At 47.0% G+C, this 13,978-nt stretch overlaps 1 protein-coding gene across 10 annotated transcripts in view; it reads left to right on the top strand.

Moving 5' to 3' along the window:
* The window catches only part of GRB10 (growth factor receptor bound protein 10), a 196,274-nt gene that overhangs the window by 71,221 nt on the left and 111,075 nt on the right, over window positions 1-13,978 (top strand). For 9 of the 10 annotated variants that reach the window (XM_087432971.1, XM_087432924.1, XM_087432529.1 and 6 more), the window contains one exon: window positions 13,859-13,949. Coding sequence is in view for 6 of the 10 variants with exons in the window: in XM_087432924.1 (XP_087289050.1) it covers window positions 13,859-13,949 (91 nt within the window). In the remaining 4 variants the exon portion in view is untranslated. Of the gene's footprint in view, window positions 1-13,742; window positions 13,765-13,858; window positions 13,950-13,978 lie in introns of those variants that run through there. The other variant, XM_087432879.1, reaches the window with a different exon arrangement.

The following is a 13,978-nucleotide window of genomic DNA, read 5'->3' as shown; positions in this document are numbered from 1 at the left end:
TTTTTTGTTTTTGCTGAGGAAGACTGGCCCTGGGCTAACATCCATGCCGATCTTCCTCCACTTTATATGGGACGCCCCCACAGCATGGCTTCCCAAGTGGTGTGTCAGTGTGCGCCCGGGATCCGGACCGGCGAACCCTGGGCCGCCGCAGCGAAGTGTGCGCACTTAACCGCTTGCGCCACCGGGCTGACCCCTTTCCTAGTTGTTTTAACAGACCTGTCTTCTAATTCTGTCATCTTTGACATGTCTAGGTCTGTTTCTCTTTGTTGATTTATCTTATCATTAGGGATCTTATTTTCTTCTCATGCCTGATAGTTTTGATTGAATGCCAGACGTGAATTGTACATGGTTGAGTGTTGGTTTTTTTGGTATCCTTCTAAATATTTGGGGTATTTATTTTGGGAACAGTTAGGCTTCTTGGAAACAGTTTGATCCTTTTGAAGCTTGCTTTTAAACTTTATTAGCTGGGCTTGGAATTGCTTTTAATCTAGACCTAATTTGTCCTCACTTGAGGCAAAACCCTTCTAAGGATGCGATGGAGGTCCCATGGAGCTTTCCATTCTGGCTGAGGGAGCACAGACTTGGCCCTGACCTGTGTGAGCTCTGGGGATTGTTCTGCCTGCTTCTTTCCAGTGGTTCTTTCCCTGCCTGGAGAGTTTCCTTACATGCATGCAGTTATCAATACTCAGCTAACAATGTTCAGGGCACCCTCTGCAGCTCTCCAGCGCTCTCCTCTGTGCCCCAGCCTCGCTGGACTCTGAATTCTGTCTCCTTAGAAGGATCGCCAGGCTCTGTATGGGATCCTCTTCCTTGTGCCGCAGAGTGGAAACGCTGTCCAGGCAGCGAGTGGGGCGCTGGTAGGGCTCACCGTGTTTGTTTCCTCTCAGGACTACTGTCCCATGCCGCCCGCTGTCCACCATCTGAAAATTTTTGAGTTATTTAAGAGAGAGGGTCGTCTGGTCCTTGATAGTCCTTGACTGGAAGCACAGAAGTCCCTCATCCTCTTATTTTAACCACCGTTCTAGGACTAGATTAGCCTCAGAACATTTTCATGTAGTATACAGAATCAGCTTTGGAGCTGAAAAGAAATACAGAGATCACGTGGTCCAAAGACCTCACTTTCTAGATGAGGAAACAGGCAAAGAAAGTGAAGTAATTTGCTCAGAATCACAGAGTTTGTCACACTGGCAATTTATAAACATTTGGCTCATGCCACAGTAAGGTTTTTCATACATGAAGACATGACGACCAGCTTCCTGTGACCCACTCCGAGGTTAGGCCCCAGCAGGCTCCCTGCTGCGAGGGCTGACCAGGGCTTGTCTCGCAGGAACAAGCTCTTGGGTAGGAGTACTGAGTTTCTAGTACTCTGGGATCCCTGCTGCTCATTCACTTTTGTCTTGACCACTTGCCTTGCACAAAGCTCTGTGGAAGATACCTCAAGGGAGCATCACCTTGACTTGTCAGCTGTGCCCTTCAGCATGCTTCTAGAAGCTTCTCTGTGCTCTTCCTGCTCTATCTCACACCTAGCCTCTGAAGATCTATCATACCTGGTCCAGGTGCAGTGTGGGAGCCCCTGCGGGAGCTCTGGGCCAGACCCAGCTTACTTCATTCCACCGCAAGATCCTTGGCCGCAGGCTGCTGTTCACCCTGTGCCTTCTGCCCTCTGCTTGCCAGAGGCACATCGAAATGAGGAAGAGCCACCACTGGGGATTACATCATATTAAACCCTGGGGCCTTTTCCTGGTCAACCAGGACGGTAAGAACCCCTTCCAAATTCTGAAATGATTGTTGAAAAAGTTCAAGGAAGAGGTACCTCTCCTCGTTCTGCTAATTGGGGGAACAGAGTGTGGGTGTGCCTCATGCCTACCACGTGCCGGCTACTCTGATAGAAAGAGCCGTGTCTTGGTTAATCCTTACAACAGCACGGTACGTTTTTTGGTGCCTGGGTTTGAATGTAGACATTTCAGGGAGTGGTTGTGCCAAGAGAGAAAGTGAGAAGACTCAAGCTGAAGATGTCGAGTTCACGTGACTGCAGGGGCTCTGTGCGCCCGACTAAGGAGGTTTCAGGATTGTGATCCTCATTTTAGACGAGGAATCTGAAGCTCAGAGATGCTAAGGGATTGTCACCACCTGCCTGGTACACCAAGGTTTCGAACCAGATCTCCCAGCTTCAAAGCTGTGCTCTAAAGAGCATGCCACTGCCTTTTGTTAACTATCACTATTTCAGTTGGTCATTTTTATATTTGAGGTCTGTGTGTGGCTGGGTGAGCAGATTCCCTTTGCCTCTCAGAGGGATTCAGCCCGTGGGTGGCATTTAGGCCTGGTCCTTTGAGCTTCCCTGAGGCTCAGTGCATGCAGTCATCTTCTGTGATGGGGAGGGGCAGGGACAGGAGTAGAAACCCCAGAGAGGGAAGCTTGGGGTCACTCCCCTTTTTTCCAGAACTGGTTGGCCAGAATTCCTTGTGGCCAAAATCAGAACACATTTTATTCCATTTGGAAGTTTGTAGTTTGTTTATCAGATTCTTCTCATACTGTTCCTTGCATTTTAACTGATCCTCTCACAGCAGTTTGAAGGCTGTGATTGTCAGCATTGTTAACTGAGCAGTTAGAGATTCTGTATTGTCTTGTTTCCCAGACTAAGTCACTGTAGAGCTGAAGATTGGTCAAATAATTGCTACTTGCTGACTGTTCAAACAAATTAACATTATATTAATACATGTGGATGTTTTGGTCTCTATTCATTTTCCTTTTTGCAAGGGAGGGGGGTTCTGGAGAACAAATGGAGTGAGTGGTGGAAAAAGTGGGACTTCACGTCCAAAGATCTGATGTCCTGCTTTGTCCTGCTGTAGCCTACACACTTGTCAGGCTACCAAGCCTCTCTTCGTCCTCTTGTAAATGGGCCATCATAGTAACGCCTCCCTCCAAGAGGGTGTGGAGTGACCGATGAAGGAGAACGTAAGGCCACATTCTGTGCCTGGAGCAGACATGCTGAACAAACGGAGGCCTTAGTACTTCCTATGTCACGTCACGTATAAAACTGTATTTGCTCCTCTGTTTTGTTGAATAGTGTGTGTTTGGGCAGTTAGGCAGAGCTGAGTGACCGGGTCATTAGGAAGGTGCTCACTGACCCTGACTCATTGGGTTCCTTCCCAGGAGGGCAGGGAGGGAGTCCCTGGCACTCTGCCTCCCCACACCTGGGCAAACAGCCGTGGTGGGTGAGAACGGGTGCTCTTCTGTGAGAGCCTAGGGAAATCCCGGTGGCCATTGTCTCCTGCATCTCGAACACTCTGGAGAGTTAACTAGATCCCATGAGACAACAAAATACCTGTTACAAAATTGATGCCAACTTCTTATTTTTTGACAGGCAGCACCAGTTGTGCTTTAAATCAATAAGTTAGTAACTTTGGAAAACCTTCAGCCGTATGTGAAAGCAAAAATGGACAGTAGAGTTATTGGTGCAAGAAACACTGTGCTGTCATTTACTAAATGGAGTGTTTGTGACATCACATTTCTTATTAGTTAGAATTTCGCCAACTTGAAATAGCTCCTTTTCTGAGCCACAGTAATTATATTGCAGGAATTCCCCACTTCTCACTAGAGGTCCTAAGACACAGACCCATTGTAAAATAGTAAATCGTGAAATTGTTGGTGTTTCCCACCTCTCTGAGTGATAGCTGCCCCTTCTTGGCAGCAAAACCTGGTCTTGGTTATTAGTCATTTCTACCTAGTTTTGAATTTGAGTCAGTGTGGTACCCCTCCCAACAAGTTATATCCATAATTAAAGACCTGGATATAGTCAGAAGACCTTAAATACTAGAAAAGTCGATGTTTCCTTAAGGGGCTGGAGAGGAGATGGCAGGGTTCTGGATCAAGCTTGAGTCAAGGAAGTAGAACACTGTGAGTGATGTGGAATAAGGGGTCGGTTGGAGGACCAGCCTTAGCAGTCATGGGTCTGCATCACACAGGACCACCCGGCGGCAGGAGCGGCACTCAGGCGAAGCAGGGAGACTGAGAGCAAACCTGCCTTCTCTTGGCACCTCCACTGCCTTGCCTGCGAGTTGCTGGGCTCCTGAAGATCACCAGCTGTGACTTGCAGCAGTGTAGCAAAGATGTGTGGCCTCTTGTTCGGGCTTTGGGAGTTTGTGAACTTTAATTTCTGTGTTTGCAGTGAGGTAGATTTGAAAATTCCAACATGAACCTTTCTTGGGGTTCTAGGAGAGGGTGAAGGCCTTGTGAGTTTGTGTCTGCTGAGTGTTTCCACTTTGGCAGTAAGTGGTGGCAGGGTTGGGAAGGCCACTTTATCCTTTTGAACTCTTTGTGGAGTTCATTTTTCCGTTAACTACTATTATTTTCTTCATACCATCTAATGAGTGAGTCTACATCCAGGGACTCATTTAGGTGTGCAGCTTGGGATCCAGCCTCCTTTGGGGGACATGTTCCTTCCTGTGTTTGCAATGCCTGCCCCCAGGGGCCAGTATAAGAAGCTGTCCTGTCAGCTTCTACTTCTGATTGGACTCACTTCACGAAAAAGAAAACTGAAAGAAATCAGAAGAGATGTTAACTGAATTTCCTTATATAATCATATATGTACATTAGGTTTGCTGTAGCATCAGCTATTCACATGTGGCCGTTTTCCTGATCTTCATGTTAAAGTTGGTGATGGAAGAGGTGGAGATGGAGATCTTGGGGGTGGTGGCAGTAGGGGTGGTGGTGCAGGAGGTGGAGGTGATGGTGGATGTGGTGATGAAGGAGGTAGAGGTGGTGCATGAGGTGGAGGTGATGGAGAAGATGGAGATGATGGTGGAGGTGATGGTGGAGGAGGAGGATGTGATGAAGGAGGTGGAGGTGATACATGAGGTAGAGGTGATGGAGGTGATGGTGGAGGTCCTAAGGTGGTGGGAGAAGGTACAGTTGGTGGGAGGAGGTGGTAGAGGAGATGGCAGAGGTGGTGGCAACAGCAGGATTAATAGTGGTAGTAGTGAGAATAGCAGCTTATATTTTCTGAGCAATGCTGTACACGCTTGATCACACTAAATCTTCCAAACTGTCATCTGAGGTGACTTGCACACAGGGAGGTTTAGTGTCTTCCCTGAGGTCATTCAGCTACTCCTTGATAGAAGTTCTAGAGCCAGTGCTCTTCACCATTAGACTGAGCTACCTCATTGACGTGGAAATGCCAAATCAAAAGATGGGAGCAAAATCGACTTGGCAAAGGCATTTTATTTTGGGAAAACTATTTGTCAAGATTGACAGGCTCTGGGCACAAGGTTTCTTTGTAGAGTGATGGAAATGTTCTCAATTTAGATTGTGGCGATGGTTGTACAGATCTGTAATTATACTAATATTCGTTGTATTGCACACTTAAAACATGAAATTTGTTATGTAATTTATGTCTCAATAAAGGTTTTTAAAACAATGAAAGATTGGTGGACTTCCCCTCCCCTTTGAATAACTGAAATGGATGTTTCTGTGCCCTGCGTTGGAGAATGCCCTAACCTGCTGCTCTTGGCATCCGACTATTTTGAAGAAAAGTGTTCTGTGTTTTGATGAGAGGTGGTCCAGGTATTTTCATGTCAGAGTCAGCAGCCTACATGAATACAATAGAAATGGAAAGCCTCGCCCTCACTCCTTGATATAGAATGCTGGTGTGCCCGAGTTTTCTTTCTCCCATTGCGGGCTCTTGGAAACAGGTGAAGCCAACTTTGTGATTTGGTGTTAGGGTCAGTTGGATATAAATCTCTTGTACCCTGTGCTCTTGCATAGACGTAAAGACTTGTATCTAAACAGGTGGTGTCATTTTGGGCAAAAAATGTCTCCAGGTCCTTTATTATGAGTGTTATTTCCGTGGAGGGGGCTAATTTTGCAGTCCTTGTAACTGGCAAAATGTGGAGTAGTGACAATGCAGCTTTTACCCAGTTTTCGGATGTGTTAGGAATTTGCATGATGGTTAGTCCAGTGACAGATTGGCCAGCTAGCTGTATCTCAGTACTGGTGAGAACTGTTCCCCGTCAGCCTGCGTGTGGTCTACAGGGTTATCTGCTGCGGTGCCTGGGCCAGTCGCCTCCTCCCTGTCTCCTCATCTGTAGGGATGGGGTCATAACAGTACCTATTCAAGAGAGAATTTACATGAGAATACAGTAATGGTCTAGCACCTGCCTGGTCCCCAGGAGTTGCAATAGAATTCACTGCTGTATTTACATTCATTTTTAATAAAAATTAGTAATTGTTTGAGTAGCTGGGGGAGGGTAAATGAAATCTTTATTACACCTAACTGATTGTATATGTTTGAAAGTTCTAGAGTAAGACATACATACAGTTGACAGCAGTGGGCATTGGACAGAGAAGGGAATTTATAGCAGATTGTAGGATGATGGATCCCCCTTGTAGAATTGCAGATAATATAGAACATCAGAGAATATCATCACTTATTCTTCGTTCAGGCAGCAGTCTCATAGATTAATGGATTTTCATTTTGGTTCGTTTTACAACTTTAACTGCGTCTTGTGTGAAATGACAAAACTAATGCAAATTGTATTTCACATGTTGATCTTCAGAAGCATCGGCCTGTTGTACACGATTTCACTGGGCAGCAGGCTCTGGTGGGCAGGAGGGGGCTACCTGGTGGGAAGAGGCCTGGAGGAAAGCCTGGAGCTGCCAGGACCTGGAGGGCGGGACCCGGCGTCTCTCCCTGGCATGATGGTGGGATGTACAGGACAGCTATAGGAAGGCTGGGAGGGCTGGGAGAGCCCCTCCGGCTTTCTCATAACCACACCCTCAGGCAGGCGTCCTAGACTGCCCATTCCCCCACACCGTTCTCACACGTTGTTGGGTGGTTGGTTTTGTGCACCTGTAGCATTTAAAATCTATCTACGTTAAGATTTCAGCCAGTAGGTTTAGATGGAGCATTCTCTCTGGTCAAAGACCTTTCAGATCCCCTCATTCTGTTCTCTGTGGTGTTGACCTTTGTTTATCTTAGCAAAGTTATTAAGGGTGCCTTCTGTGCAGTATTCAGGTCCCTGAAAAGATTGTGCACAGGGCAGGCCGAGGACACAGCCCTGTGGCGCCCACTGGAGGGAGACTCTTGTACAGACTTCTTGTCCCTGTTGTTTAGCACCCACTGTCAGTACCTGCCGTTTGTTGAACACCTGGTAGCTTTAGTCCCTGGGCAAGCCCTCATTTACATTTAATTGAGTCCTCACACCGACCTCAGAAGCCGCTGTTCTGCCCCAAGGAAGCACAAAGCTGCAGGAAGTTGCCTCAAGTCACAGGACCCCCTAGCAGGTAGGAAACTGGCATTCAACCCCTGAGTGTGGCCTTGAGCTCTGTGCTCCCATTCATTACCTGGCAGATGCTGGGCTGACTGTTACACTCCTGTCTCACTGAATTCCATCAACTGCTCTCTGAGGCATGCGTTGGTCCGTTTTTTAGATAAGGAAACTGTAGACAGTCTCTGGTCTCCTGAGTGGTGTTCCTCTTGGGCATCTTGTGCTGTTCAACAGCCAGCTGAGGCAAGCATTCATTAGATGCTCTCCTTGCACAGAAAGCGAGTGCCAGCTGAGGACAGGTGGAAATCGGCCTCTTGTCTTGTTTGTGCCCAGGCTGCACTGTGATGCTTTTCACTGCAACACAGCTTGTCTTGCTGTGGGCTCTGGCAGGTTGTGGGTGTGCCCTGGTGACAGTGTTCCGTGGCATTCCCTCCATTCCGGGGCCTTCCCCCTCACCTCCTCACCCAGAAGCAGAGGCGTCCCTGCCCCAGATTGGGGGTGAGGCTGGGCTCTGGGCTGGGGTCATGAGGGTACTCTGCATTGACCGATTGTCCAGGGGAGAAAGGGTGCCCACTGGTCAACTTACCCTTCTTCCCACTTTGAATTAAAGCAGCAGATGAGGGAATAAGAGACCATTTTCATCTGGGCCGTCCCAGAAAGCTCCAGAAGCAGGCGGCTTTGGGCTAGGCCTTGAGGATGAGTGGATGGTATGCATGGGGGGCAGGGCAAAGAACAGTCCAAATAATGAGGGATTCACAGGCAGAGCAGGATGGGGAGGCACACGGGCTGTGATCTGTCTGTTTGGAGTAGAGGAAAACTGAACCGGGAAGGTGGCCCCTAGAATATTCCGTGTAAGTGGGTCACGTGAGGTGAGGAGCTCAGACAGCCCCACTCCCCGAAGTTGGGACTGAGCAGGGCTAACGTGCCTGGGAGTCTGCATTTCTCACAGGTGAGGCTCCAGGGACTGGCCTCACGTCAACATCTGCTGCCCTAACAGACAGGCACTCGGGCCCTGTCCCCAGGCGCTCCCGAATCCAGACCCCGGCTTGAGTCACTCTGTATGTATCATCTTTAACACCGCGGGTTCTCTGTCTGAGGGAAGTTGGGCCACCTGGTCCATCAGCAGAGGTACACAGTGTGCAGCAGGTGCTCCCGAGGCTGGAGGGGTCCGGAGAACCAGCCAGCTTGCTGCTCTAGCCTGGGGCCGGTAAGAGGCCTGAAGGAGCAAGCTGGGCTGTTCCTGCAACCCCTGGAGTGTAGCTCACGAAGGAACTTTCTAGAGGAACAGCACTGCCGAGTTGTAAAATTAGTCCCTTGTCCCACCCTCTCCTGTCTGTGCCCCATTGCCAAGCCCTGCGGAGCCTGAGGACCAGGGTGCTGGCTGAAGCCACCCTTGCAGATCCAGCCCTCACCAACGCCCAGCTTGGAGGGCTTTGTGTGAGTTGAATGAGATCACTTAGGACAAGGTCACCCCTGTGGGAGGTGGCTCTTCTTCATCTTTATGGAGGCAGTGTTTCTGCCCCGCCCCACTAGACGCCAGCTTCTGACTTTGGAGAGTATTTCTAAAGGCACATTGATTTGGGGGTCCAGCGCTAAATAGTGAAGTGAGTCACACAGCTTTGGTTAAGGGGCTCAGTCGTCACTCTCCCAGGCTCCCACCTTCCCTAGAGGTAGACAGCTTAGTGATTAAGGGCTCTGTGTTAAAGAAGCATTAGCTGCTTAGAGCCACCTTCACGGAAGAGTCCTCGACTTGCCCTGCAGAGGACAGGCTTTGTAGTCCTGGCCCCGGGCCACAGCCAGGCCACCCTGCATCCTGACCCTCAGGGGGAGGCTCACGAACCTGGACAAAACAAACAAAACAGACAGACAAAAACTCCCTCCCAGAGGAGACCACGCCAGCACAGTAACAAGCCTTTTACTCTTGTCCCTGTGCCTGGGGAAGTGCCACTGTCTGCCTTTGAAGAGTGGGTGGAGGTTTGTGCTGGACCTTCCGGCCCTCTCAGGAGGTTTTTTTTCTATGCCGTGGTGATTAACTTCTCCCTGCTGCCTTTGTGTTTTGGCTTTATTTTACACACGCCAACATTTTTCATACTATTACATCTGTCTTCGCTTCTCAAGATAACAGGATTCCTGTCTGCAGCTTTATCTGTTGAAGTTTTAAGAGTATGTTTCCTTTCTGACCTGGGAGATTTATATACTAACAAGCCACTTGCCCAGATTTTGTTCTTACTGCTTTAATTTGTCATCCAAACCTGCCAGATTTTGGACAGTTCATTAGGTATAGAGTTGCCAGATAAAGTATAGGAGGCCCAGTTAAATTCTGATAAACCACAACTTTTTTTTAGAAGCCTCATGCAATATTTGGGGCATACTTGTACCAAAAAAATTATTAGTTGTGTATCTGAAACCTCAAGCTTCACTGGACAGCCTGTGTTTTTATTTGCTAAATCTGGCGATGCTGTTTAGACAAGATTGCCTTAAATTTGGTTTGCAAGTTACTTGTCTTCCAAATATGTGTCTCAGTGGGGTCCGGTTTGCTTGTGACTGGCAGGAGGAGTTCTCGGGAAAGCGTGTGTGGAGGGGATGACTGGTCTCAGACTCGAGTGTGCACATGAAACACCCAGGGAGCTTGCTTATCCTCGGGGCCACTGCCACCCCCAGGGGGAAGGGCTGTGTAAGGTGGGCGTCCAGGAGGCTGGTCCCTTCCCCCTTGAAATAGGTGGGGTAACAGCTTCTCAGCTTATACTCTCAGTGTTTGTGTGGTCTGATTCCAATTAGATAATCCATTACCAATATTCGTATTAGTAATGGGTAGTAATTACTCATTTATATATAAGTAAATATTCCAGATGAGAAGTTTTAATAATATAAGCTAACCTAGGAAGTATTCTAAAGTTTGCTTGGAAGAAAATGACTGAGGAATTCATGTTAAAAGAAGCAAGAACGTGTCTGCTGATGATAAACATGTGGGCAAGCTGTGAGAGTGGAAACTGTGGGGTGCTGGCCTGGGAGTGGGCAGATTGTGGAACTGATGAGTAGGTAGCTGAGGAACAGACGTGTGTGTGCAGGACTATAATATGTGATAAAAGTGACCTGCCAGATCAGGCAAAAGGGAAGACCAGGTGATATCAATTTATAGTCTCACCTCTTACTGTCCACCAAAATAAATGTCAGATAGATGAAAGAGTGATGCATCAAGTCGGAACAGAAATCAGAATAAAACAGAAACGGATGTTTTTCAGTTTTTTTTGTAGAGGATGAAGGCAATTATCAAGTTTAAAATAATGAACCAAAAAGAAAAGTTCAATAAACTTGACTACATTGAATTAAACTTCTGAGAAGCAAAAATATAATTAAATCTAAAGACAAACAAGGTGGGAAACATATTTGCTACACATATGACCCAACTTCCTTATTTCTTACCACATGAAGAGCTCTTCCTGGAGTTATTAAGAAGCAAACCAGTTTCCAATGGGCCACGGACATCAACAGGCCACCATGCGGGGTGCTCACCCAGCACCCAGTTAGGCCCCCTGCCTTGTGCTTCACATTGTAAACAGACCTTCCCAGCAGTCCCTGCAGGGTCATTTAATCCATTTACAGATGAGCCAGTTGCCTCAGTGAGTCCAGATAACTGGCCCCAAACCTTGAGCTCCTGAGTGGGGACTGCTGTGGCTCATTCACGGGTGTGTTTGATTGGAAAGCCCTCGTGCCCTCAGGCACTGTTCTAGCTGGCCTGTCAAAGGATGCTCCAAAAGAAGGAAGACGTGGGCTCGTGAGCATATGAACAAATGTTCAACCTTTGTATTTAAAACCTGCATGAAAATCACAGGATGAGGCCACTGCTTACCTCTGGGATTGGCAAGAAAAGAATTCCAGAAAAATCACCAGTCACTGTGCCAGCCGACTTGGATATTATGAAAAGGGCCGTCCTCCTCTGTTTCGAGTAGAAGGATGTACTATGTGAACAGGAGATTGACAGGATGTGCCTGGACTCAAAGAAGAACTGCATGTGACGTTTGACCTAGTCGTGCTCGAGGGATCCTAAGCGAATCGTCAGAAATGTGGACAGGGTTTTAGGCACAAAGGTGTTTATTTGATTGTTATTTATGCTGTCTGTCTGAAATTTGCAAATGACTGGAAGTGTCTACTATAGTAGTTCGGAATCTGAAAAAATGTTTACCAAGGTTTTAAAATGATGTCTTATGCTGTTAATTAGGAGAAAAAAATCAAAACACAAAATTGTTTACACCATAGGTTCCAGCAGTCTCTAGCTGTGCGTAATAAAGGTGCAAAGTCCATGAGAATGCCATGTTACCCTACTGTCATACGATTTAGGCTAATTTTTATTTTATATCTGCTCTGTATTTCTAAAAATTTATACAAGTAGTTTTAAAATTTGGAAAAGAAGGAAAAAGTACTTCTCTCAAATGGTAAAAAGCCAGTTGGATGGAGAAACATTGGCTGTGGAATTGCAGAAATTAGATGGGGTAGCCCCAGAGGGGAGACTCCGCTGAGTTGGGGGGACTAGGAGGTACTGCCTTATGCACTAACCTTGACAGCCCAGCTCCATCTGTGGCGGCGCAGCGGGGTTCTTGGTGGCCTTCCTCTTGCCACCCAGACACCGTGTCCTCCAAACCAATCCCTCTCCTCTCTCCTAATCAAAACCTTCCGTTCTTAACAAACTGTGTTCACCAGTAGGGTACTGTTTAAAGAAATGATGTCACACCTCCACTTAGTGGAGACTGCTAGAGCTGTGAAGGTGCTGATGGAGGTGGTGTGTTGCCATAGAAAATTTCAGAAACACATGTTAAAATGCAATAATATGTGTCATATGGTTATGATTCCTTTTTTTTATCAGGATTGTTTATAGTCCTCCCATGTGATTCAAATATAACATCTATGCTCCCCATAAATAATTCAAACATTGCATACTGTGTGTGGGAATTTTTTTTTTCTCTGAAAGAACAGACCAAAAATTGAGGATAACATCCCTGTGTGAGAGGTTCATTTTAATTTTTTCCTTTATGCTTTTCTTTCTTTAGCATCTAGACATTCATAATTAGCAAGTATTACATCTATGATTAAAAAGCAGAAAGAAAGCTATTTCTCTTGAAGGGAGAGAACAGAGAGAGAGAAGCAAGTGAAAATACCTCCTGTACCTTAGGGCTTTATTTGTTTTCCCCAGATTCTCTGGAGGAAGGTGTGAATGCAGCTGAGCCTTCCCAGGGAGCATGCATCTTCCTTCCTCCTCCTAAGTGGTGAGTGTAGGTGAGCATCTGGACTCTCCCCAGCACTGCCACTCTGCCTCCCCCCTCCTGTGAGGGCCCCCAGCATACCAGTGAAGACCCCCGCCTGTGTACACGCGGGTTGCGTCACACAGTAAAGTTGTCACCCTTCCCTTTCTACACTCCAGCAGGTGAAGGCTCTGCACAGAGAAGCAACTTGCTGGGGAACATTCAAGTGATAAAGTGCCTTGTCAAAATAAACGTGTGTTTTTGAGTTTTTGGGGCAGCTTGGATGGGAAGGTGCGTGGGCTCTGGAGCCCAGCTGCCTGGGTTCTAATCCTAGGCTGCCCCTTGCTGGCTGGTGGTAGTGGGGTGGACATGACCTTCCTGTGTCTGAGTGTCCTCATCTTTAGAATGGGAGTCCAGCTGGCAGAGTCAGCTCTATGCACGTGTTGGCTAGTGCCCGCACGCGCTCATGGGGAATGTTCCATCTGCAGCAGTGTGCAGTGCCGGGAGGTTCCTCTGCAGAGGTAGGGATGAGGTTGCTGAAGGTAGCTACTGTATTAGTGCCAATGTGTTATTATTATTAATAGTAGATTTTCCTTGCAGATCTTATACTTTTAACACTGTTCTAAAACCTTTCTAATTACAGCGGTAATCCATGTGCATTATAAAAATTTCAAAACCTTTTTAAATCTGTAAGAGAAGTTTGACATGTCTCCACCCCAAGTAACTGCTAATATTTTGTTATAAGCGTGTAATTATTAAAAGGCCCATTTTCTTTTCCCACGTTTTAATGTCTCTTTCATTGGCTTGATTATAATCGCATGAAAATACTTTTCTAGAGGTGTGGGCTTGGTCGTAATATTGCTGTTTTAACTTTTGCCTAAAATTTTTGTCCTAACCCTGATGTCTAAACAATGCCACTGTGAACTCCTCCTGCTTTGTGGAGGGGCCCATTATGAAACAGTCTCTGGATGTTTCTCTACCAGGTAACAGACCGCCTAGGGCTTGATTACCAGTAATTGTTACAGATAATTCACGTGCTCCATGGAATGCTAATTATTTCTATTCATTGCTTAAATCCAGCACTTAACAATAATTCTTTTTGAATTGCTATTCAGGGAAAGCAATTTAAGCCAAAAAACAGGAGTAACTTTCTTCTTACTCCCTTGCCAGGCAGGTTATACCTCTTCATGGTTAACTTCCCTTTTATAGCATATTTTAAACAACTGTCATTTAAAACAAAAAAGGAAATAGATGGAAAAGAAGTAAGTGGAGGAAGAAAGGAACTGCTGGGGATGGTGGAAGTCGACAAGTGGCGTGCTTCTTTGACCAGGGCCCTTCTGTTCCTGTCTTCTCCAGGAGCAGGTGGAGCAGACGCCTCCTCGCGGTCCTCGAGATCTGGCAGGGCCTGGCTTCCCGGCACAGTCTGACCGGCTCGCGAATCACCAAGGTAAGGAGTGACAAAAGCATGGTGACAGC

The sequence above is a fragment of the Ceratotherium simum genome, chromosome 1 (assembly GCF_057802395.1).
Source record: "Ceratotherium simum simum isolate JZ-2026a chromosome 1, ASM5780239v1, whole genome shotgun sequence".
In the NCBI taxonomy this organism is placed as follows: domain Eukaryota; kingdom Metazoa; phylum Chordata; class Mammalia; order Perissodactyla; family Rhinocerotidae; genus Ceratotherium; species Ceratotherium simum.
Note: the sequence above shows the minus strand (reverse complement) of the source record. Positions and strands in the feature narration are given on the sequence as shown.